Below are 26,424 nucleotides of genomic sequence, written 5' to 3'. Positions count from 1 at the left end.
GTTACAAGCAACCTATACCTACAGGCTAAAAATAATAAAAGGCGTATCTCAAGCTTACCCACAAACTTCTGTGGGGTGGAGCTTTTACGCTTTCCCATGTTGCTTGTCAGCTTCTCTATAACAGCAGGTCTCTCAAAAGGCACCAGAGAAATATTGTTGTCCATCACAGGCTCTTGTTCCTTACAATCTTCCATAGGAGGTACTACATAAAACCAAAAAATCGTATCAGAGAAGTCCGGTCTACACTTCACAGATGATGACAAATCATTTGAGCCTTGTTGATCGCGCAACAAGTGCAACGCAAAATAAAGCAAGGTGCAAGAACACAACGGGCATCAAGACAGTATTTACCCTTGAGCAGTCAGAGCCAAGCTTTTCAATTCCCTCTCTTTGGGACCATCTTATTTTGCAGAAGCCCAGCTTTAAGCATTTATTAAAGAACTTATTTTGTTCTGAATACCGAAGATCCCCAGCGAGGTGGGAAGAGAGCTAATGGTGCACGGCACTTCTGAAAATTCCCTCTGCAGATCTCCCATTTTCTGTTATTCTCCCTCCAGTACGGTCCCATGACAACCTTAAAGTTACACCAGTAACATTCTTCACGCATTCATTTAACATCAAGCTTATCACGTGCTATGTTTACCCATCTTATTTCCTTATCGCGCTAATCTCAATGACTAGAAAACATACAAGGCATTAGTGATACGAGTTTCCTGGGCCTGGCTTTGCACTCCCCAAGACAAAGGCTTACAGAATGAACAACGTTTAAGGTGTATTTCCCTTTTTCTAGACATGACACCAAAAATTCACCAAACACCATACTGAAATTGCAGGATTAACATTATATGGAGATTCCCTCTAGAATCAGGGAAAGAAACTAACAAGTTTTTGAACTAACGTTTTCCCCTTCACATGCAGACTTAACAGCTGGTAAATGCAACTCTTCTTCATCTGTCTTCTTGCCGTTTGGGACCAGCAGAGAGCATCCCTGTGCCACCTGTGCTTGGGGAATGCTCATATATTGTCTTTGAAACAATAACAAGAAATTAATGACCTCTTCCGTCTCCTCATTTCACTCCTCACTGCTTGCTGGGTTAGAAAATAAAGTGCTAGTGCAAAAAAATAGTACAGGAATTCCATGGGCTACCAACCAAGCTAGGGTGCAAACAGCACTTTATTTTTGTCACTTGCTGACATGTTGTTCACTAAATATCTACAGAATATTGTTTTTGTTGAGCATCCTCTTACAAACACCAGAAGAGTCAGTGGTAACATGCTGAGGATTAAACTCAGAAACCCTGAGTCATTTGCAATATATGTCAAGTGTAGCTATTCCCACCACTCTGCAGCAAGGAATTTCATACACAGCCTGACCGTTCCTCATTCATCTCCAGAAAGTAGCAAGAGAAACATGAGAGGGATCATCCACTAAGGTCTGTGTGCTAATAGGAAGGTCAAGGTATAATAATAAAAAAATTATTTGAGAAGAATGGATGGCAGATAAATAGGAATTGGGATAATGTGGCAAAGAGTTCCCATTTCTAAGCTGTGAATATCCCATCACATTCTCTCTATTAGGTCAAACTTCCAGTGAAGTCACAGGTGTTCTCGCAGAGGTAGTGAAGACAGACCACATCTTCTGCTAGTTCTTCCCTGCTGTTCCTGCAGCAGCCTCGCATGTCATTTCTCATTCAGTTACCTTATCCCCGAGATGGTGCCATAAGTGAGCACCGCCAGCCTGCTTTCCTCCCCTGGAACTCGGCTGCCTTTAGGATCCTAATAGGGAATAATCACTTGCCTGTTCTTGAACATGCAGCTGTTTGCTAGCACATAATATATGAAAAATGAGGTGATAAAAGCCTTGTCTTTGCCTTCTTTCTAGTAAGGAAGAGCAAATACCAGGCAATCACAAAACAAGAATATCTGCTCAGGTGAACTTCTCAGTTCAGACATTCATAATAAGAAAACATGGCAATTTATTCATTTGATTCCATTTGTGCCTCTGCTGCTAGGGAAAGCTGAGTACTTGGAGTTTTAGAATCTCCCATATGCTATAAAATGATTTACTCTGCTGCTTTTTTATTTGTACAGGATGCTCCCCCTGAGAAACACAATGGTTTCTCATTTACAAGGCAGTCCTGCTGGCATCAGTGAAAGAGAGGAAGAAAAAGCACAAATATGAAATGAATCTAATGTTGCAACAAACTGGGATGCAGTGTTCAAGTGACCTAATTAATACCCCGCACAGTCTGGGAGGTCTGAAATATTATAATAGATATGGCTAAATTCTTAAGGTTACGTAAACGCCCTGCTTGGGCCACAGCTCTCTAGCTAGCCCTACTCAAGTATTTACCGAGGAGATTTGTAAGAAAGGAGTGATTACATCTGCTGATTTCCACTGGGAACTGGTGTCTGACTGTCTTTTTGGCTTAACAAAAATCAGCATATGCAGATGCACACACGCTCCGTGTGAAACCCTGGATTCCTGCTCAGTGGCAATGCCTGTCCTCGCTGTGATGGGACAGGTTTGTACAAAAGGACCACGTCAAGGATTTCCAGCCCTTGTGGGGTGCACAGGACTTGTGGCGAGCACATAAGGAGGGGCAGAGGGCTCTAAATCCTTCCTATGAAGACCTGCAGGCTTTGTAGCATTGCATGCCACAAAATCAATTGAAAGCCTCCTAATTACTTTCATTGCTGTGTGATTAAGCCCAAAATGTAGTGACATTTGTACGTCTTATAAAGATTAATAATTGAATAATTTGACTGTTGGGCATATGTGTGCAAAATTTCCTAGATGGAATTTGAAACCTTTCTTCCACAAAAATGAGTAGTGCTAAAAGAGACATCTGCTCTTCTCTAAGTCACGCAAAAATTCTGCTAGGACTTCTAAAAGTAAAAGCATCACCAATAAAATCATTTTCTTTTCTGTATTTGATCCTGCAAGCTCTTTTTCCCACCTCAGAACTCTACTCTGTAATCCAGGGCACGGTTCTTTTGCAAAAGAACTGCTCAATCACACCAATATTTGCGTTAGGATGGGAATAAGTTACCAGAAAGCATCTTGTTATGTAGATTTCCTGGAATAAGGGAGAGATGGAAATAGGCTACTTTCCAAAGCTATTTAAAGCACATGCAAACCTGGACCAAACAGGTGAGATGTCACAACTTATAAACCCAAAGAGTTAAGCTAAAGATCACATTATCAATTCCACGTGCATTAATTTTCATTTCAGTTCCAAAATATACAGATGAAGGTCAAGCAGGCCAGCCTGCATCACTTTTTGGAGGAAAAAAAAAAGCATTAAACCAACAGTTAACACTTATCAGCTGCTCTGTGATGGAGACTCACATGCACACGTTTACTCTGCAGTAAACGCAATTCCTTTTGCATTGCATTTTATTGTATTTCATCACTTTGGGTAGTGGGAGCTACTGAAGAACAACTGACACGTTATAACTAGATTTGATGCAACAACTTATTTTATCCTGTGAACTTACGGTCTCAGCTCAGGAGGGCTTTTTTATTACAGAAAAAGAGAGTGTCTAGTCCATGAAAAACCCATGCCTGAGCCTGTTTCTGTTAAAGGATGTTCCTCCTTTATCAGGGGGCACTCCTGGACTGCCTGCGCAAATTTTCCCTGACAGTGCTGATGTCCTCAACTGCAGTTAACACCAAACAGGGTTTTTAAGCTCAAACTCTCCATACACAAATCTGGACAGTCTTCAGAACAAAGTCTTAATTTTCCTGAAGAGATTGGTCTCAGGGTCGTAGTGCTCAAATTGGATTTTTTAATTATTATTATTATTTTTTTTTTTAGTTTTTGCTTCCTCGTTTAAAAGAAACCACACACACTATTAAAAAAAAAAAAAGTTTATGCTGTTCCAATGAGGAAAGAATAGGGAAAAAACAAGGCAAAACTTACCCAGCGTGTGTTTTGCTGATAAACATTTTTGTGTGCAGACAACAGACACTGGGCTACATCTCAGCTGGTACAAATTAGTATTACTCCACCACCCTCAGTTTCCTTTCTTAAGCTCACAATATTTGCTATTTTAAAAAGTGTGTGCGCACGCACTGAGAAATGACAGGCAATAATCCCATAGACCCTAGTGTGAAGTATCCTGTGGGACTAGCATTTTAACTACATTTTAAGCAAGTATGTAAGAGGGAAGGACACAAAGCCATTGTGTGTTTTATGTGGAGCTGGCCTTTGAGCCTTTCACAGCCTACGGCTAAACTCCTTTCTCCTTCTCCTAAAAGGAGTATTCTTCTCCACTTTGTTTTAAGAATTTCCCTGGACTTTTTGCTTTGTAGAGATGAAGAAGAATATATATCTGAGTATAAACCATAGCTGGCATTCACCTTTTTTCCCTATTTGTTCATGCAAAGATCACATTCTTTGCCTTCAGAGACTGTCACTTGTGTCACCCCCAACACACCGCTAGCTAGTAGACTGCAGACTAATTTCTACCCCAAGAGCCAGAGCTGCTTAGCTGAGAATTGCCGCCGACAACGTCACAAGAGCTCTCTTGCAGCAGGCAGCACGCGAGCAAGCCACGGTGCTGAGCTGGGACCAGGACCCAGCCACGAGTAGGGGCAGCTCAGCAAGCAGCCGGCACCCTGCAAAAGGATGGAGAGAGCCCTGGTGCCAGAAACTTGTACATTCCTACCCACACGCTGAAACTAAGCCTCTCTGCCTGCCTCTTGCTTCCCCTTGCGGCTTTGGTCAGGTGATCTAGCCATCTGCAAGGCAAAGATAATTGAAATCAAAGTAAATATTTGCAGCGTGCCTATAATTTGACCAAGCAGAATACAGTGCTTGAAAAAAAACCCTAACGCTCAAGGGGCTGCCCCAAGTCTATCGGAATGAATCTCTACAAGAATAATTTAGCTGATGTTAAACGTTGACTGAAATGGTTGGGACCCAGCACTGCCGCCTGCACCCTTAAAGCAGAATGCTGGTAGGAACGAGCAAATCCCCAAGTTCACCCATTCTGTGCTTCACGGTGGTAAAGGTGTGAAGAGGAATCACACTGATGTGTTCAGAGGCCGGTGTGAACGTACAGATCCAGGTAATCCAATTGTAGGAATCACTGCAAGTGGCTGGAGAACATCCTGCTCCCAGCTGGGCTCAGAGTGCTCCGTGAGAACAAGATTCTTCAAAAGAATTTGGAAAGAGAGTAAGGCCAGCTTAATGCTCGTATGATGTAAAATAAAGGAACGGCTGAAATCTCTAAGGCACACCCTCACTCAGCCTCAGGAATATCTTTTCAAAGTGTGACACGGGAGAGAAGGAAATTAAGGCATTTTTCAGAGTCAGACTGAGACCCAACTTCAGCAGAAAAATCATTTTTGATTTTTTTTCAGCAGAGAAATCATTTGTGTGTCCTTCCCTGGTGATTTTATACTCCCCGGAGGAAGGACTCAGCTACAGATCCGTACAGTATGGTGCTCACAACCCTCTGGCACACACAGAGCTTCCCAGGTGGGAGTACAGGGATGCGAGGTGAGATTTATTACCGGTGCCCAGCCAGACCTGCGGCTCCCTGTCGCTGCCCATCCTCACTCTGCCCTCTCGAAGCAGCATGATGCAAAGCGTGGATCAAACATCCCTGAAACGTTCACCAGGGGACATCTAGGCATGTTTACCAAAGGGAGAAAGAGGCACTAGTGGAATTCAAAGTGCTGTTTTAAGCTAATTTTGCTGAGAAAAGTGAACTATTTGTGTGAAGGCTTCTATTTTAAGCCCCAGCAAAGGCAGTCAGGCTGTAAATAAAATAACTGTCCACATGGGGTTCACACTGCTTTAACTTCAGCTGGTGGAAAAATCAATGCAAGGTCAGCCATACCAGCTTCTCTGGGTGGACAAGGTTAGGGACTTAGCCCTCTTGTCACAGCATTAAGCAGCTTGGAAAAAGCTTTAGATTCCCTCAGAAGTACACTATCAACAACAGTAATCCCATTTTGAATAAATAACTTATCGATAAACCTAGAAGTTGAGTGGAATTTGGGCACAACTTCCATAAAGTGATCTCTGAAAGAGTCCGTCTGTCGCAACGCTGCTGATCGACTGTTATTTCCCTAAGAAAAGGCTGGCTGATACCATCACCTCACTGGTTAATAAGACAGGCATACCCGTGCAGAGCAAAGAGCACGTATTTTGTTGGGAATGGAGTAGGTGGCTAAACTCCTTCTATCACCTGAAGTGCTCTGTCTAACAGATGAAGCGTGCAACAGGTCCCTCCAAATAGTGGAGCCTTAAAATCAGTCTTCCCACTGACTTTTACAAGCATGAAGTAAGGCCTAAAGTAGATAATCACTACCTTCAAGGACTTTGAAGTCATCCATTACATTTTAAGGGTTGATTTTAGTCCCCAGCCTACCTAAAAGGATAGTACTTACTTAACAGAGCCGTATGAACATTTTGAGTATATGTACAGCATGTATTTTGAATGCCTTTACAGATTTGAAATTTTCTCATAAAGGTACTCTTTAAAATATTTTGGTGATTATTTTCATCAAAAGATACCTAACATTAGAAATGTCGGATAGGTTTTGTTTCAGCTTGTCTTTTTAGTTGTTTTTTTTTTTTTTTTTTTTTTAAAAAAAAGTACCTCTCAGAACTTTTACCTAATTTCCAAATGATGCTAGATGACTACACTCTACAATGAAAAGCAAAATGAAAAAGTTTTCTCCTTTTTCATTTACCTACTGTCTAGCTTTTTGATATTCTAAGGTATAAAGTATTTTCTACTCAAAATGGAAAAAGGATGTCATTTTTATATTTCTTTCAACATTAAAATTTAAAATACTTCCATTACCAAATAAAGATAATCTTCAAAAGTTAAACAGATGTTCAATTTCCAAAACACTAATTTTGAATGAAAAGATAATTTTTGGACAGCTACTATTATTTAGCACTACAGATACACCTATAACCCTGCAGTCAGAGATGCTATGCTCATTACCCGTACCAATAGCTACAGAGATTTCTGAAAACAAATTCACAGAGTTTGACATTTCTTGCTTTCAACAATCTTTTTGGCAATCTTCAGTCTTTCTGTATATTAACACATGTAGTGTTAGTTAGCATATTAATACCAACACATGTAAATGCATATAAACATTTTTTTATATATATAATTACTTTCAACACTGTTGACTTCCATGCTGCTCTGTAGGTTTTTACATCCAATTCCCCCCTCCTTTTTTTTTCCTTGATGGAATATGGTATTATAAGGAGTAGAAACAATGACCTCTGAGTACCTCCACCATCTTTACCTCTTAAAATTACCAGTCACCATCACAGCAGGGGGGAAGACAATTTATACATGCCTTAGTTTTTACAGTAACTTTGCACAGGTGACTTTGATCACTTAAAAGTCTGCATATTTGTACAACTAAAAAAGTGAAATACTGACTTCAAAGCAACAACAAAAAGCCAGCAAAAAATAGCTGTTAAATCAGAGTGGGGATTTTAGCCCATCTTTTTTCCTCTTGCATATCCAAGTGCAAGCAATCTATAAGACGGAAGCGATGCAAAGCGCAAAGGAAGGAAGAAAAACAGATGGAAAAAAAAAATGCGAGAGATGCTCCAAGTCCAAGAGACCTCAAAACGCGGTTTCCACCCACCGTGGTGACTCATGACCTGCCCGGCAGCCTCCATGCTGACGTTCTGCAGATAGTTGTGGCAGCGTTCCTTGTGCTCTTCCAGCGAACTGCGCTGCTTGTAGCTCCGGCCGCAGTAGTTGCACTTGTGAGGCTTCCCCACTGTGGAAAGAACGAGAGCTTCAGGTCAAATCCACGGCAACCCACTTGTGCTATCGACATGGCATCTTCGCAACAAACCCACTCTCGAGATGGAAAGACACCTCAGAAAGGTTACTCAAGTCCCAGGCCCTCTTTCCAGCCCCGTTTTCCCACCACACACACCTCCTCCCACCCGCCGGGTACTTGGCCCCATCAGTTTTTCACACTAACGCCCGGTACCGGCAGAAGCCAAAAGAGGCGAACTCGCTGGTCGCAAAGCAAACAAACAGACTGCAAGAGGGGAAAGCAAACCAAACAGCTGAATCACACCCCGGCGCTGCCCGTGTGTCACCAAGCCTCGTGGGAAAGAGACTTCTGAGATGTTTTGCCCACGGTACAAGCGGCTGCCCTCGCAAAAACGTGCTGCCCCAGTGGCCTCATTCTGCTCCAAACCGGGGGAAGCCATCGCAGGGCACAGAGGGGTTCTTTCATCGAGACAACTTGGCCAAAATTACCAGGGGAAGGTTTAAAAAAAAAAACACAGAAGAGACAACAGAAAGTAACGTTGGTAACGGCCTCCGTTACATGCCAGGGCTGAGCTGTCACCAGTAATTCACAGAGACCGGATAATATTAAAAAAAGGCCGAGTACAACAAAAACCGAGCCAGATGAACGCAAGACATAACTCCAATTCTTTTGTGTGTGTGTTTCACTCAGCAGCAATATGACTAAATGGCAAATGCCTCTTAATACATGCAAAACCTGGCACCAGATCCCCATAAAGTATATCCCTTTCATAGCATGTCATTAAGTAACCACAAGAATGGCCTAACCCAAGGCCAGAAAGCTAGCCAGAAGTGTAGTTTGCCAAGCCATGCTAATAAAGGTTTTTAATATAATTCCAACCCGTAGAACACAAGCATTTATTCTCTAATAACTAAAGAGCTATTAAGTCAGCGCTGCAAGTCCAGTAAAACACCACAGGCTGAGGTTTTCAGAGCTGCCTGAGGGATGGGGAAGGTCAAACTTCTCACAGAGTTTTGCAAGTCTTTGGTAAGAACTTCAGTTGCCAGCCAAAGAAATCGAGAATATCCTCTGTTGGATACTATACATGTTCCTACTGGGGTTTGTCCCAGTCCTGAAAGCTTTTCGCTGTCATTTACTTAATGAAACCCAAGCTGCACTGACAGCAGCCAAGAGGCACCGTCATCGGGGGCAGCCGGTCCCTTCCTCCTGCTGCGGGACACGGTGGCACGACGGGACCAACACCAGTCCCAGAGCCTCCAACCCAGCCAAAAGCTGACTCTGTTACCCCTTGACGCTGCTCTCCATGGGCTTCCAACCCAAAAAGCTTGGGGGTGATTCCCTGCTGGGATGGGAGCTACAGGGGACGCAGTGGGAGGACATCCATGACCAACAGCAAATGGGACAGGGGATTTCTTGAGGTGGGGCTGAAGCACTCAACATGGAAGGCCCAGAGGCAGGGAAATTTTTTTTTTCCCCCCGCAGGGGAGAAAAAGCTGCTTTTAATAAGCAGCCAAACTGTGGATTTCTCTCTCTTTATTTGGAGATCAAGTTCACCCCCAGGGAAGCAATGTGTCTCAGACCAAAACAGTTCTTGCGGTCCATATTTTTCTCACATTGTTGCCCTAACTGGTATTGTTACTGGGAGACTCAGCTGAGGCCAAGGACGGGAGGCTCGTTATCATTCCCAGAGTAATTGCCCTTGATGTGAACAAGATCGAGCCTCAGCTCTTACATGCACACCATCTTTCTCATCCTGCAGGCTCCTTCAGGATAACATACCAGTAGCTCCCTGGAATGGAAAAACTTTCATCATCACAATTAAAATGTTTCGTCATGTATCTAGATGGCTTCAACGTCTGATGCCTTTATTAGAAGCTAGCTTAATGTCTAATCAAGAAATCTAAAGCAGTTGGAGGGATTAAGTTAACAGAGCTGAAGAAGGGCCGAATTAGCCCACCCAGTTCGGCTACACCAGGTTCTCAAACAACTTGGACAAACTGTAAGGCACAAGGGAAATGGATGACTGCTCTCAGTTTTTCCAGAGGTAGCTGCTATTAATTAGAAGTGGTCACTGCACCGAGCCTGTCTGAATTTAAGAAGAGATTGGACTGTGCACTTAGTCACATGGTCTGAACTTTTGGGTAGACCTGTGCGGTGTCAAGAGTTGGACTTGATGATCCTTAAGGGTCCCTTCCAACTCAGGATATTCTATGATTCTATGATTACTTAGCATAGAGAAACATATTCTCCTGCAAACTTGCAGTACAAAAAAAATGATTCAACACTAAAAAAAAAAAAAAACAAACTGATATTTTACCTCTACAAATGTCTGTTCCTTGCCTTGCAACCATTTCACAAACTGTTCACAGACAACAACACTGAGCTTTTCTAGTGGTATCTAGGAGAGCCAGCCACCCAAATTCCATCAAATTTCAAGGTTCATAGGCGATGATAAAAGCTAATGATAAAGGCAAGATTTCTACATGCAATATGGGATTTGAGGAACGTAACTCCCCAAGGAAAGAAATACTCCAGCACACAAGCTCCTTCCTCTGGGGAGAAGATAAGAGAATAAACAACATGTGACAAATATTAGTCATGTTGCCTAATACACAACTGGAAGTTGCTCAAACACAACAGGGAAGAGCGAAGTTTGTGCATTCCAGTTCAGTAGACTTGAATATAACTCCCTTGGGTTCACTTGCCAAGTTGGTCCCCTGGCTCTATAGATGCAATCACACCATAGCACTGCATGTGACACTGGGAAAAACGCGATTTACGCTATAAAATTACACAAAGTGTCTGCAACTCGGGCCATGGTACACTTGATCAAGACAGATCACAACGGAGTAGGTTTGAGTAGCAGCAGGTTGTGTCACCAGCCACGCTCGCAATCCAGTCGGTAAGAAGCGCGGCTAGCAGTGGAAGCAACTGCGGTCTAGATTTTAGGAACCTGGTCGTTGTGACAAATGCCAAGACATTGAAATAGCTGCAAATTTCCCCTCACACTCTCATCAAGCAGCTCGCGACAAAAATACATGTTTGTGAATATGAGCTTCGCCAGTGGGTGTACATTTTTCCATATTTTGTGTTACCCAACAGAAAGCTGTAAAAGCTTATTAGAGAATTCAGTTCTGGTGATCTCAACAACACAACAAAAAGTGTATTTTGTTCCACGTAACAAACCACCAAATGAAACCACATAGCTGCTAAGAGAGTCTTCAGCCTTTGTTGTGTATTATGTAGTAAGTAAATGCTAATGGGCACAAGTTGCCCCCAGAACATAAGGCTTATGCTACGGGGCTCAGGGGTCCTGGTCTTTGGGCCATTGCCTTGAAGGCAAAGAGTTCCTCAGAGTCCACCAAAAACCTCCCTGAGCCCCACTGAAGGCAGCTCTTTCAACCATGTCTTTATGGAGCCACCCAACGTTTGGTTTGGCTTGCTTGGTACCAAGTTGCCTCCTCTGAGCTCCTGACTGAGGATCCTGGTGCCCGGACATCACGTTCAGTGCTGGACATCACAGCTGCTACCAATGGCAGCGGCACGTCGGCAAACACAGTTCGGAAATCCCTGGCTTGGGGCAATTGTTCCTATACCACCTTTTCAGGGTAAGTAATCAGATAAAAAATTACCATCACTCATTCTCATAAAAATGACACAATACAGCGAAGGCAAACAAACCCAGAAATCTTGAGAAACCTTCGATTTGTTGTTGAACTGGGAAAGACCAGGGCACCGGGCAAAACCCAGCGGCCATATCTATGAAACAGCTGACTTAAGAATACAAAAACACACTTCGTATTTCTTTCTTAAATGTCAGAGTTCCATGCATTTAAGCTCAGATTCATACAGATGACAATGTGGCACAGAAAACCCACAGTGGAGTCTCAGCCTCAAGTGGAAAATATTATGACAGTCACAGTGAAAAAAGATATTTCAATTTGAAGTAGAATTTTTACCATGAAACAGGTAAACCACTCGCTGAAATTCACAGAGGCAACCGAGTTGCTCGTGAAATTAAAATGTTCGTGTGCAGAGAGGAGGGGGAAGAGGAGGAGGAGGACGCAACAGGCAAAGTGCTCATGAGTTAGGAATACTTTGAGTCCTGTGGGTGAACTTGATAGCTGAGAAGTCTGCAAGCAGTGACAACGAGATGGTGCAACTCTCAGGTCAATATTCAAGACAGAAAGCAGACTTGGGCCTAGGGAAACTGCTTTTAAGTCATAAAAAAGGTCAGCGCAAGAAGAAGAGCCGTAAGGCATTTGTGCAGCTTTTTGTTCTCAAAAGAGACGGGAGCACATAGCAGAATATAAAGTAAGTCAAAGGGAAATAACAAGGCATCCCAGGTAATACCTTGCCATGAGCAGACAACGTGAGAAAGGCTTACAGAACACGTTCACTAAGCTAAAACCTGCCTTCATTAACACCAGTGACAAAACATTCACTGGTTTCAAAAACCAGGATTAACTACTCCCACATTCCCCTCTTTTGGGAATCACACGCTTCTCCACAGCAGTGTGGAGCAGGACTCCTTCCCATCCATCTGTCCGCATCCTGAGTCCCTGCAACAGCTCAACCACCAATAGCACCAGCTTGTGTACGGAAATGCCTTACTACAGCTGTCTTGTGCGGGTCAGCCCAATTGAAGGGCTGTTAAAGCATCTTCCAACCTTTACACTGAGCTCTGTATCAGTATTTTTCAACTTTTTTCCTCAGAAGGAAAGCCTGTTTTCTGGACTAAGCGCCCATCTTTGCACCTGATGGAGCCCTCCTGATGGCAGCACACCCAGCCTGACGCAGGTCTGTAAAATCTGAACTCCCACTCTGCCCCTAACACCACAGGGCTGGAAGAAACGCTCCATATTCCCCAAAAGCAACTTTATGAAGCAGCTTCAAAGTAGTTTTAAATGTTCTTTGGGGCTAAAACACACAAGAGCGAGGCTGTAGAATCCACTGTCACAACCCTAACTAATATTGATTCATTAATTCTCCTTTCTTCCCTACATCTGGAAGCTGCCTGGGACAGGGGAGATGCCCTGCGGATGTGCACTACCTACCACAAAGCAGCCTTCAATGGGACTCACCATACACCAAGAATAGTTTTAACGCAGCAGTAGGAAATATGATTAAGGCACTGGGTTGGGACTCAGGAGCCTAGGGTTCAATTCTTAGGCTACAAATTTTGTGACTGCAGGCAAGCTACTCTGATTTCCCGTGCTTCAATTATTCATACATATGATTAAGGCAATAATTCCCTTCTTTGCAGCATGTAAATGAATTCAGGCACTTTGCAAGATGCACAGAGGCTAATTCGGTGGAGCTCATACAAGTAGGTAGACACAGGAAAATATGGCCCATATCTCTACTGAGAAATTAAGGACTTAATAATACACTGATTTTATTAGATATGGGAGTGAACATTAAAGAGCAGGAGGAGATATTTAGGATAGCACAGAGGAGAGGATCAAGTGGGAATAAGAAAATCAAATCAGAGAAAAAAGTAGGTGGCATATTAGGCAATTTGCAAGCATGGTGTCCTTTTGGGCTGTGAAATGGTCAGCCTGGAGAAATGTAAAATGCCATTTAGCTTGGTGACTTTTACCACCACAAATGACAAAAAAAGAGTGCTGGGGTAATACTAAGGTGTCGGCAGGAGGACTGAGGCAGCAGAGACACGGCAACAACTGGTCCCCTGGGTCACGGCTGCAATGAAACAGCGCACCTTGGCTTTTCTAGGTGCCCATCCCAAAGCTCGACACACAAAAACATTTACATGAGGAATAGACCCTTGAACTAATCAGAAAAAATAAAGTGAGACGTGAGCCCGTGCTGGCTCTGAGCAGCACGTAGCTTTACAAAGGAAACTGCCTCCCACTCCAATGCTGTATCTCACTGCTGTGCCTAATGACTGTAAATGTGTTCATTGAAATTCATGGGGGCTCTTTGTCTTGTTTTTTTGTTGTTGTGTGTTTTTTGTTTTTTGCTTTTTTAAAAAAAAAAAAAACACGTTTTTTGTTTTAACGTACAGGCACAAAATAATCAGTCTATACCCAAGTTGAGAAATAACAGCAAGTCCCACAACTAAACCAAGATTGTCCAAGACAACCTGCATGCAGAAGTCACAACATGTAAACATCTCACACAAGTCTGCAGGCTGCCAGAGCACACAAACACACAGACTTGAGACAGTGTCAGGTACCTCCACTTCTGAGCACTCAACTTGTGACATCTTAACGCAGCCTGATTTTCAGAAAGAACCCGATCTCTATTCATACTACGAAAACTTTGCTTTAACCTTTTAATGCTTGTCAGTCCAAACCAGCAGAAATTCTTGCGGTATGTGTCGATGCCTCAGCACCTGAGTGGCAGCTCAATGCAGAGATACTTTGCCTTATCATGGCTCAGAAATAAAGCCGTGCTTACTAATAAACTGTAGATCCACTGGAAGGAAGCCTCCTCCTATTGTGTGATGGGTGGGGAAGGGAAGAAAGACAAAACATAACAATAACTTGATTACAGGTAACACAACAGGGGTTGCTACTTCCAACTATTCCCCACCTTTAACAGCTGGTGAAGTTCAATCCTGATTTTTTGCTTCTTTGACTTCTGGAAACAGAAGCAAGCTTTATATCTTAAAGATTCACTGTTCTAAATGAGATGCAGACTCCCTTCTGGATCTCATGGAGTTCTGACATCTGTTTGCTAAGCGCTTTTTAAGATTATCATATTTTGGGCCAAGTGTCAGGGTTTGTGAGGACGTGCTAACAGACTGGTTCACCAAGTCATGCAGTAGAGGAGAGACCATAGAGATAGATCTGCACCTCCAAACATTTTGGGATACTCTCGAAGCCTCAACAGGTTCGAGAAACACAATGCAGCAGGATGACAGGAGAAGCCTCCACACACACCATTCAGCAACTCGTACCTTCCGGACTTGGCACCTGAAATAGTCCATTTGACTCACTTCACAACCTCACGGCCCAATGCCTCTTAGTAAAGATTATTATCAATTGCCTATTGATACATACATGGCTGTTTAAGATTTTGGGAGCCTCCCAGGAACTACAAAACAGCTCGCCCTGCATTTCTGCACAGTAGCAGCCAAGGGTAAGTTATTTCTGCCGACAGCCACCACGTACTATTACGGCAGCCCCAGCCAGCTAGCAGTGAAACACCACTGGATGCTTGTAGTACGTCAGCACGCCGTAAAACAATGGCAAAACATTACACCTACACACCCTTTGTTTTCTAGGCACGCCTGCCTTTCCTATAAATATCTCCGGGGCACAAAACAGCAGCATGACACCTGCACCTACCTGCCAGTTGTTTATGGTATTGTAAAGCAAGTGGCTAGCAGTGCAGTGCTGCGCTGCCATCCAGCTCTTCCTCAATCTTCTGTGGCAAGCAGCGTTAAACATCTGATTATATATAAACTCCAAAGACTTCATCCATGCTACATTCTGGCTAGAAGGAACCCAAGAAAACACGTACAGAGGACAAGCAAACACACTAGTCAGTGCAAACTTTGAAGCACCTATACCTTCTCTACGTATAACGCACGCCAGCCAGAATGTGGTGTAAATCAGTGCCCGACAGCTACGGCATTGGGGTCCTTATTTGTATCTTCAGGATGATTCTGTCTGCAGCTTTTTTATTACTTCACTAGTTCATTGCGATTTATCTCACAGCTACTGGCGGTTATTGGCTCTACTGTTTAATCTGATTCATCAGATTGTGTTTATTTATTAACTGATCTGCACAGTTTTACAGATAAAACAATGTTCCAATCTGCCACCAGGGTTATAAATAAGTAGGCAGCATTTATTGTGCCAGGAGTTTAACAAACAAACAAACAAACTCCTGTTCCATTGGCACCATCACATAATTACTGAAATCTCCCTAGCCATCCAGACGCTTACAGGGCTCCTGTCACACTCTCTCAGCACCCATTCAATCAATCAAAACCAGAAAAGCAAAAAGCTTGCACCCCATTTTCTCCCTTTGCAACGCACAAGACAAATCGTTTACTTTGCAGGTTTGTATGCTGCATCTATGTAAATGTATGTATGAAAACAGAAGAAAAGTCTATTTGTCTAAGTGAAACCATGTAAATAAATTACACAGTAAATCAAGGAAAACACAGATAAGGACATCAGGGCTGTACTAAGTTCTGAAAAGGATGTAATCCACAGTTACTTGCTCTGAATTCATGTCCCATAAAACATCTATTGCAACAGATAGCAGCTCTCTTCACATATTTCTCTTGGCTTACCTCTCTTACCTTCAAAATAAGAGCTTCAAAGCTAGCAGAAAGGACCCAACATGTTTAGCTGCTATTAATGGCAACGGAGCTCTAAGGTCCCCACTTTGTTTGGGAATCTCAGCTCAGATGCTCTGCGAGCCCCCTGTCCTCACACCCCACCAGCATGTCCCAATCCTTCGGGCACCCCTGGCACTGGGGGGGGTGTCCCCAGGAATTTTACAGCAACTCTGAAATGGTTAAACACTGTGTTGAAACAGCACTGTGGCGGTGAGATAAATAGCAAAAACCAGGAAGTCCACAAATAACTGGATGTTTTTTTTATCACCTTGCCAGCTTCAAAACTGCTTAAAGGCAATGAGGTTTGCTGCAGCTTACTTCTACGTGGGAGAGGCCCTGCAAAAAATATGAGAGGGGACTCCTCAAGTTTGATGTTCTGTTCAGGACAGGAGCCTTCCCCTCTATCTGGATGTGGGTGGAAGTGGGATGGGGGTTAAATCTTAACTGCATTTACGGGCTCTGTACTTTCCACTCTGCTACAGACCTTTACCATTATGTTAAAGTTGACTTGATATGCGGAGTGTTAATCCGTTTACGCAACAAAAGCCTTCCAAAATACGCTCTCTTCAGTTCAACCTGCTCCAGCGACACAGCAAATAGGAAAGAAAAAAAAAAAGAACAAGTTTAGGTGGGTCTGTTGTTCTCTGCCCTGTCCTGTCCGCTCCCGTCAGCGGCACAGCGAAGCGGGAGCCGAAGGAGGGGGACCCAGACATCACCGCGAGTCACGCTCGGCAGCGGCCGGCTCCGAGGGGAGAGGAGCAGCTCGCACACGCAGCACAGGGTGGGGATGCCTCACTTCAGAGCAGGAATGCTGCTGGACAAACACTCCCTCGAGAAGTGCTCGTTTGTTGTTTTTTTTTTCCCCCCCTTTGGGGAAAACAAGCGTAGACATTAGGCTAGATTTATAGGTGGTGTAAATGGAAGTGATTCCCTGAAGCCAATTTACATCAGCTGCTTACAGTTTATAGTTGTTACAAGTGCAGCCCCTTTGCATATCTTGCAGAAGCCCTTCAGCATTTGACTGTAAAGTCAACACAAGCTATGAATTATTTGAAGCAAGCAGTGCCAAACATAGTGTTACTGGTTATTTTATACCGTACAAACAACGGGATGGGGAATACATGACATCTACCTTTCACTATAGCACTAGAGAGGTTTTTTTCCTGCACAAAACCACCAAATGAGCCCTTAACTCTAGCCAACTCCTCATCCCATGGCAATGATTTCCACCTATACATTACTATATGAGAGAAATCTATTTCTTTTAGACTCCTAGTTTTGTGTTCTTCCTATATCCTAATACGAGACAACTTCCCGTTTCCCTAAAGTTTTCTCTTTTCTTTTCAATGCCTTAACCAGAGCCTTGGAAGCAGCCCATTAACAGCAAGCTGTTGTGAACTTAATAGCGACAAGGGAGGAATAATACTGACAGCTCCTCTGCTTTTCCTAACCATTGAAGCTGGGAGTTTTCACTTATTTTGATCAAGGCCAGCAACGAAATGAACCTTGCTTCCAAAAAACAGGTCAGGCAGCAAAACTAATGGGTTCCTTTGGGACATGAAGATTTTTAGTCATACTTTCCCTGTTGCCCAAGAACCAGTGCCACTGTGTGAGTCCTGTAAACAGCTGCTGTTCAGAGGTTTTGTCATCTCTAGCACAGATGTCAAACGAGGGCAAATCGAAAATGAGCCGACCGACTCCTTTTACCTATGCAGCTTTCCTACCTGCTTGTGTTGCTTTCTGCCAGCGTGCCTGACAACATATATATTTAACACCAGCATTACAGAGGAGCTTAAAATAGGGGGTGAGACTTTCCTAAAACAGACAGTGCTAAGCCCCGCTGTGCTGCATGGTGCTGAAAACCACATGCTAAAGGCTCTTCCAGCTCACTGCTCTCAAAAACTCTTCCGACACCCAGAACACTTACTCCAGCTTCATTAAGACAAATGAGTTCAATGCCATGAGGGCTGGACAGGCAGCTCCTCTCCCACCACGCTTGCCACCACCACAGAGATCTGGAATTGTGCTGACACTCGTGGTGGTCACTGCTCCACGTTCCAAGACAGCCACAGCATTTAGCAGGGGGGAGAATCAGGATCATTTCTTTATGTGAACAACTCTCAGCACAACAAATATTAAAATACCTTTTAAAAGACAATGGATCCTTTAGCTGAGAAATGAACTGAGGCTCCTGGACAGTTTCTGTTCTACTGCAAACCTCTATACATCAAGTGCCTACATCTGACATCGAAATTACATTAATCTCTTTTGGGTATTAAAATCCAGCAATTCCTGTTAGTCTTGATATCTTCCCTAGACTTTTTATGTAGCAGAAAAAATAAATAATGACAGTTCCAGAGCACTTGCAGTTCCCTTGATTTTTTTTTTTTTTTAGGTTTGGTCAGCTGAGAGAATGAGAAAAGGAGGGAGAGGAAGAAAGGAAAGATTTGGGGTTTTAGGGTGTTTCTTTTTTGGTGCGATTAGTTTTGCAATACAAGCCCTGGATGGATTCAAAAACTGTATCCTGGCTGAAAGAAAGGCAGGCAAAATGAAAGGAAATTAAATATGGGTGTGAAATTAAACCAAAAGAAAGTAAAAGAAAAGAATGAAAGCAAAAGCATCTACTTCGGTTGAAAGTAGACAGAAAAGCTGGAAAACACAAGACACAGCTCTCTAAACATCCAGAAATGCTTTAAAAAGGTTTCCTGTAAAAACAGGGAGTTTAGGAAACTCTGAATACATTTAATTGCATTCTTTGATGAAAGGAAAAAAAAATCATACTGACGGCTCCACTACACTATTCAAAACAAGCAATTTCTCTAAGAAATCTGAAACAAGAATGAAAGGCTATAAAACTTCTTATTGCACAATACCTGGAAGAAAAAATTTTCTAATTTTCTTACATCTACTATTTTTTCCTTGGTGTGTGGAGAGCCTTGTAACAGAGTCAGGGATTGGGAATTTAGGACATCTGGGTTCATTCCCATCTGCAGCACTGATATCTTGAATGTCTTTGGCAAGTCCTTTTTCGCCTGTATTCTAGGTTTGTCCTCTGCAGAATGTGGTCGGGCAGTAAGCCTTCCTGTCTTTTTGTCTCAGGCTTGAACTCTGAGAATTAACTGTTACAGATTACCTGACACAAAGCGGTCCTTTCCTGTCTCTTTACCAACTGTCCAATTCTGCCCCAGCAACTGCATGCCAGCCAGCTCAAATTCATCCTGGAGTTTACGCTGATGAAGGCAGAAATCTCATGCATCTGAACCAAATCTGCACTTGCAGTCTCTTGAAGTTGGCTCCTCATTAGCCCTTGGGACAAACTCATCGTTTGCAGAAGACTAATGACATGAACATAATGGATACATTTTTCACAATATAGCTACCGTGGACATTTTACTGTGGCACATAAAAGTCAAACGAAGCACTTTTTCTGGTGGATGATCTATTCTTTGAATTTGAGCAGCTTCATTCCAACAAAACATGCCAAAAATCCATCCTTTGGAACTGCTCAGTGGTAACGTAGCTACGGATATTGATACAGATCTGACTCTACAGCGTTACCAACACCTGCAGTTCCTCTCCAAGTCAGATATGACACTACCTTCCTTCAGCTTCCACCTCCTGGAGTCTGTTGACCAAAGGGAAAGGTTAGCTTGCATGTTTTCTCCCTCCCCCCCCACTCGTGAAGTAAGTGTCTTCAGGTGAATAAAAAGGGCAATTTAGCACCTTGCACTCTCCTCATTTATAAGCCTCTGTGACCTGGAGGATCCAGATTCATCTTTTTTTTTTTTTTTTTTTTTCCTTTTTTTAATTCCTGGGGTTAGAAACACATCAATAACGTACACTCGGAGGAATTCTGCCAATATCAACGGAGTTCCTTCAGATTACTACAGCTACAATTGATATCAAAGCACTGCCATTTCTTTCAAAAGCACATTTGTGTACAACCTATTTTCTTGCTGGAATTTTCCACTCTCCTGTTGTTTTAAAATCCAGTGCAGCTGAGATGCCGTTCTCCCTAAATGTGCTCTTACTTATGCCTCAAATCATTTCCCCGTTCCATCCTGGTGTTTTATAGGAAGAAAACTAATCTTATAAATGAATCACAGAATAAAGTGCCTCCTACAAAAGACATCACTCTATTAGGAACGCATTAAGTGGCACATTTACTGTGCATTTAATTTTCATTTACAGTATGTGCTCTATACCCAGCGCACTGCCTATATCAGCTTTTGTTTTCATAACCTATTCCTGACACCTAACAAGAACTGGGAGTGCTGCTCCAGGATTTGGCAAGAAGGAACAGGTTGTGGATGAGCAGGTTTCTCTGACTCACCTACACGGATCAACAAGGAAAAATAAAAAAAGGGAGAGGGTGGAGATTACAAAGGAAAAAAAAAAAAAAGAGAAGGGGGGGGAGTGACGTGTTCCTGTGGATGCGGTGTGTAATGCAGCTGGCAGGCCGCCCGCTCGCAGTGCCACCGAGTTCCAGACGTGCCAGTCCAGCTGACTCAGCTCTTTGGAAGAAGGAAAAGGGAAGGGAGAAATTTCACAAACATTTCTGGTTGCTGAGGGACCGAGGTTGCTGGACTCTCCTCGAGGCTTTCACACCAGGGATTTGCGCCATGTCCCCAGAGAGCTACTGGGGACAGATGCTCACTCGATAACCTCACACAGAACCGCTTACACCGTTACCAAATGATGCCTGCACAGCCTCTGGAGAGCTCAGCAGCACAGCTTCGCCCCCCAGACCTGAGACGCCAGGCCTCTCCTCGCCAAGGCGAGCTGCTCTCAGACGAGCCACTGTCTCCAAGGAGACGAGCAAAGCGCATGCAGATGAAGGGTATCCAAGTGAGAGACAGCCTGTGGCCCGTGTCGCTTTTCCTCACAAAAATCTCACCGTCACTTCTCAGCAGCAGGTCCTTGATACGTGGTTTATTTTCTAGCCCTTAAACAGCCCAGGCCCTGCCCACCTGCGGGAGCAGCTCTGTCCCGCGTGTCTGAGGGCTGTCAGAAAGCACAGGCAGCCCCTGAATCTGACAGAAAACAAGCAGACCTCAGGGCTTTTACAAACCATGGCTGAGGTGAACTGGCCCCAAAACCAGCACTAGGCACTGAGCTTGTCTTAAATCCCCAGCCAGGATCCTCACCACAGGCCCTCAGAGCACGTGAGGAGCACGCTGCCCCGGCCTTCATACTGACCGCTGGCTCCCTGGGCACGACGAGTCTTGGGACAGCAGCATCCTGAGGCAATCTGTGGCCTGACACCAAAAAGCCTCCCTAATAACACTGCCCCACCAACTCACAGCACAGACGTACGGCTACTCTTGCAGGTTTAACATGAACAGAAGGAACAACGTTAAAGCAGAGGCTTTCCCAAAAGCAAGAGCTTGTGAGCACACAGATAACTGTGCGGCCGGGGAGTGTCCCAGCCAGGTGCTCTTTGTCAAAGTTTCAATAGGCAGGGCCTCGGCAGCATTTCTCCAGCTTCAGGAATGAAGATAGAGATCTTGTCTCTCTGTTGCAAAGCAAGGAGGGAACTTGGGGCACCCTGTCTGAAATCAACACAGCACAGTTATGCAAAACATGTGTGCAACTGGCATCTCTTGTGTAATCCTCGCTGTAATCAGCCTTGCTAACTACTCCAGCAAAGAAGGAGGGGCAGAGGGTGGAGAAAGTTCACACTTAGATCAAATAAAAAATGGGAAAATATCCAGAGAGCTTTAGTCAGGTAAAAACACAGTTCCCTCTCATGGGAAACCTCCAGGACAAGTTTCCTTGAACTTCATACAGGGTTATAAATAGGAGGAGAGTCACTCAGAGTTCAGTACAGGTTCACTATAAAAAAAAAAGTAGACATTCTCATTTTCCTTCTTGAGTGATATCCATCAATATCTTAGCTGTAAGCCAATTCATAATTACAGGTTGCTGAGAGCTCAGAAGAATACAGCAGTAGCAGCTCTCTGCAGCTCTGCCGTGGTACAGTGTTAACCACGTTGTTTTTTTTTTCCCCTTCAGTTTCTTTTGGCTTCCTTTCCAGATGGCAAAAAAAAAAAAAAATCTCTTACACCTTGAAGCACTCATATATTTTCTAAATGTTGGTGGCAGTTTTCCATTTTACATTGCCCCATAAAAAATCTGAGATAGCAATGAAAGATGGCCTCAAACCAGTCCGTGGTTCCAAGCTCCAACTTTCTTAAGCTGGAGGGTTTCACAAGCTCCTTCGAGAACTGACAAAGGCCACTTCCAAATGCTGCATTTCCTTTCCTCAGAGGCAAAATGCAAAAGCTTCTCACCCCTGAAAATAGTTTTCTCAGGGGAAAGAAAAATAGGTTTTTCCTCCTTAGGGCTGCTGTGGTATTTTGCTGCTCAAACAGAGTACGTGCAAGCAGCGGTTGGTCTTGGTTTTGCTGCGATGTGGCTTCGTCAAGTCAAAAACCGTGTTCTCAAGTGCACGAGAAAGCTCTGTCACCCCTTGGTCCTCTTGTTCTGCAAAAACAACCTCAGAAGGCTGCTTCTGGAGCAGGGGGACTCCTGATTCACTGCGCCATGTCCCTCAATGGTATTGCACTGCCATGAGGCACCCAGCTCCCAGAGGAGGTCTGGAGGCTGGCTGTGCAATGCCTGCGTTTACAGCTGCACCTTCAATTCCAGTTTTGCCAATCTGAGCCTACAAATATAGGATTTGTGTAATAATCCCTGCTGACAGGGAAAACAAGGCCCAAAAGAGGCCTCTGGAGGTTGAGCTTAGAAGAACTAAGGGACTACCTATCTTTAAACATCTCAGCTATTAGACCCTCACCTGACAGCCTGTCCATAGCAGTGCTGGTGCAGAAAGACAAGTAATCTAAATTAAGCTACCTCAGTGCTTAGATACCTGATTTTGCAAATTGGGTCTCCTAGGGCTTTTTCCTGTTTCATTTTCCCATCATTGAAAAGCGAGGCAACAACACATACCCACTTCACACAGGCTTTGGGCTGATGAAATAGATAGGGTTCATAAAGGAAACAAGACGCAAAAATTGCAGGCTAAGTAGTAAGTCCTTTAGTATTATTAATAATCACCTTACTATTGTGTCTAAGATAATCACGCAGGTATCACGGTATAATACCTCAGTGGTTACGGTAACAATACAAAGTTATTATTCCTTCCACTTTGTAATTATCTCATTTCACTATTGAACAAAGGATACGTAAAACTAAGGAGATAATACGCAATGCTATGCAGCAGGGGCGCCAGCAGCGCTGGAGTACTCTGCTATGTACTTACATGACCTTCATTGCAGCAATATGCCTGAGCCTTGCAATCTCTTGTGCATCCTGCCCTCTCCCCATCACGACCAGGTTGAGAAGTTCTCGTATTTTGATTTCACTGATAGGCAACTGAGGCAGAGATGAGGTTAAGGGGTCTGCATCTACACTCATCTTTGTTTCCCCAAGAGGAAAATGACTTCACAATTTAGGTCCCTCACAAATGAGTAGCAAAAAAAAAATAAAATCAAAATCAGTAATAAAAAAGATGAGAGAATTAGAAAAATAAAGACAGTCTAGAACAGAATCAATATTGGACAGATGACTGTAGACTATAAATGCTGTCACAGTATAAACTGAGTACAGGAATTACTCAGGCACAGAAGACGGTGTTAGCCAGAGCAATAATCTGCAGCAGAAGAAAGAATAGTTTAGGTTAAGTATAAGGATGAGAGTCATAGCTATAAAAAGCAGATGGGAAGTGGAATTGTCTCCCTAGGGAGGCAATAGAAACACAGCCTCCCTGGATGTTCAAAGAACAGGTTAGGCGCGCTGCTTAGCGCTGCTGCTCTGTAAGCAGAAGCCTTATCATGTTCATCTGCCTTTTTGGTGCTAGTGAAATCCCACATGGTGTTGTGGCACAATCAATGCCTAGAGGAAAGAGAAAGTCACCATTGCATTTGTTGCTGCAATGCAAGATGACTGATACAAAGATTGGCATCACTCAGCAGTGGAGAAGCGTCCATTTTCTCTCTGGAGCACACAAAAGCTGGCCTGTCCCACTAGAAGGATATGAACTGCTAGCACGGAGGGGAGACAGAAAACAGGCAGAAAACTGGACATCAGCAGTCCTGTACCAAACACACACTTGCATTTTGGCACTGGTGCTACACATGAAGAAGGAACAAACTGAAATTAATGAGGGATGATGCCACGCCAATCTTACACTGTGCTGAAGATGTCTAAACAAGGACCTTGAAACACCCAAGTACCGTGGTGTTGTCTGACCTTCTGAATATGCTGATAGAAGGTTCAGGAAGTCTGAAAAAAAGGGCAAAGGACATGCAGTCTCCTCCTTGTAAGCATCCTGTCACACTGCAGAACAGAAATCTGCCCTAGGAACTTTCCCTCATGGTGAACCTGAAGCCCTGGGGACATTAATACTCCATTTTCTTCTCCAATTTGGGGTGCAGGATCTCCTACCTTGACAGTAACTCTTCCTTGCTAAGGGGCCAGAGACTTACAGGTCCTGACACCACATGTACAACTCTGCAACCTTGGCTCATTAAGGAGAGGAAACTTGATCAGTGACAGGACGAGACAGGGAAACTTCTCTCCAGACTTTCTCTCTGCTGAAAAAGGGAGGGCTTGCTGGGAAACCTGCAGGTGGCAGAGACCTATCATGGCCATGCTCCACCAAGATATGCCAGGAGGCACAAGACTCATCCCACAGATACAACAAATCTTAGCATCTAGTAATCTTACTGTGAACTGACATGTGGAATGAGAATATCCCCCCGGTACTGGTGTAGGAGGGTGAGCCTTTCTTTATCCAGTCACTTTACAAGCAGCCCCAAAGCACTACAGGAACAGGGCATCCCCTGCTTACACACGGAAGAAGCAGGGAGCTGTACAGCATCTGTTCCCCTGTCATCTCAATTGCACACCCTGGGGAAAAAAAAAAAAAAAAAAAGAAAAAGGAGAAAAGCTGATACCCATTGCTAAGAGAGATTCGTGATGCTGGTATATAGCACGTTCACCTTTGCTTACCATGACCACTTCTCCTATTTCTCCGTCTTATCTGCAGGAAACAGATCTCTTGGGTTGAACAGTCAAAGATTGATTCATAACTGCTGCAGATAAGAGGGAATCTTTATGGAATTTCAAGACTTTTAAAGGTCTGACTAGCAAAAAGTGAACGTTTCTTGCTTCGGGTGGAACCTTATCTTTTTAGTAGTTCCTCCTGAACACAAAGTCCAAATGTACTTTTTCTGGAAAGAGCGTGATGATCTTACAGCATCTTGAAATCAAAGAGAGTTTCTCATTGATAATTACGCTCTGCAGAAAGGGCTTACCATGGCCAAGCTTCTACACTACAATAATTCTGCGCACATAAAGGATGATCTTTTCATATAACTTATACTGATACTGGTCCAAGTAGTACTCTGGAGGTGAAAATGAGCCCCCCACTTCAAGGACCAGCTTCAGATGTAGTGATGCATGGGATACAAGTTGGTTCTGCAGAAGATTAAGCTTCAAAGGAGGATGCCTAGGGGATGAAAGACCTTGCATACCAAACTCCTACCCTTCTATGTATTTTGATCTTCTCACCTTCCAGTGTTGCACATATAAACAACATGGAAAGCAGAATATTGCAGACTTCAGAGACTACAACACGGACTGAAGGCCTCTAGGTACTGGAGGCTTTAATGAGAAAGCAGAGCTGCTTCAGTACTGTCCACATGCTAAAAGCACTTCAGAATGTGGAGTCTGATAAGAAAATAACCAAATGATTTTGTGACGAGATTAATTCCACCGAGTTTAACTGAAGCAGTGTAAGTAAACCTGAGAGGAAGAGCAGCTCTGCCTGATTAAATAGAGCTCTAAGTATTGGATCAACAGAACAAATGCCCACTGGCTCATCACATCTAAGCAAAGATGCTGTTTGGTAGCCTATTTGCACAACTGGGATTTGTATGCAAAATATCGCCTCCACCCCTTCACATACTTGTTTCATTTTTCAGATAGTGTCCTTCTTGATCACATTTAAATTTTTTCCCCATTCATGATGTGCTTGAGTCAGTCCAGCCCTGAGTATAATGAGAATTTCAGGTCCCAAGACTGTTGTAATTATGATGTTCTCATCATCAAAAATATGGTTACAGAATAGATACTGACTTTACCTGGGTCTTTTGAGAGCGGAGGTGTTAATAGTGATACAAGTCTTTTTAAGATGAAAAAAGCAATTTTAAACATAGACTTTTTACAATTCTCAATAGCCACCTTTGCCACTCTTTCAGTAATTCTCACTGGCTTTTGCCAGGCAGTGCCTCAAGCACAACAGCTTTTCAGCACT

The 26,424-nt window shown here is 43.5% G+C and overlaps 1 protein-coding gene across 22 annotated transcripts in view; it reads right to left on the bottom strand.

The window, feature by feature from the left end:
- The window catches only part of IKZF2 (IKAROS family zinc finger 2), a 116,107-nt gene that overhangs the window by 15,892 nt on the left and 73,791 nt on the right, over window positions 1–26,424 (bottom strand). For 19 of the 22 annotated variants that reach the window (XM_068686365.1, XM_068686373.1, XM_068686368.1 and 16 more), the window contains 2 exons: window positions 7,637–7,774; window positions 59–202 (listed from right to left, as the gene is read on the bottom strand). In XM_068686365.1, the coding sequence (XP_068542466.1) occupies window positions 59–202; window positions 7,637–7,774 (282 nt within the window). The remainder of the gene's footprint in view (window positions 1–58; window positions 203–7,636; window positions 7,775–26,424) is intronic. The other 3 variants (XM_068686362.1, XM_068686359.1, XM_068686358.1) reach the window with 1 other exon arrangement.

The sequence above is a fragment of the Anas acuta genome, chromosome 6 (assembly GCF_963932015.1).
Source record: "Anas acuta chromosome 6, bAnaAcu1.1, whole genome shotgun sequence".
In the NCBI taxonomy this organism is placed as follows: Eukaryota; Metazoa; Chordata; class Aves; order Anseriformes; family Anatidae; genus Anas; species Anas acuta.
Note: the sequence above shows the minus strand (reverse complement) of the source record. Positions and strands in the feature narration are given on the sequence as shown.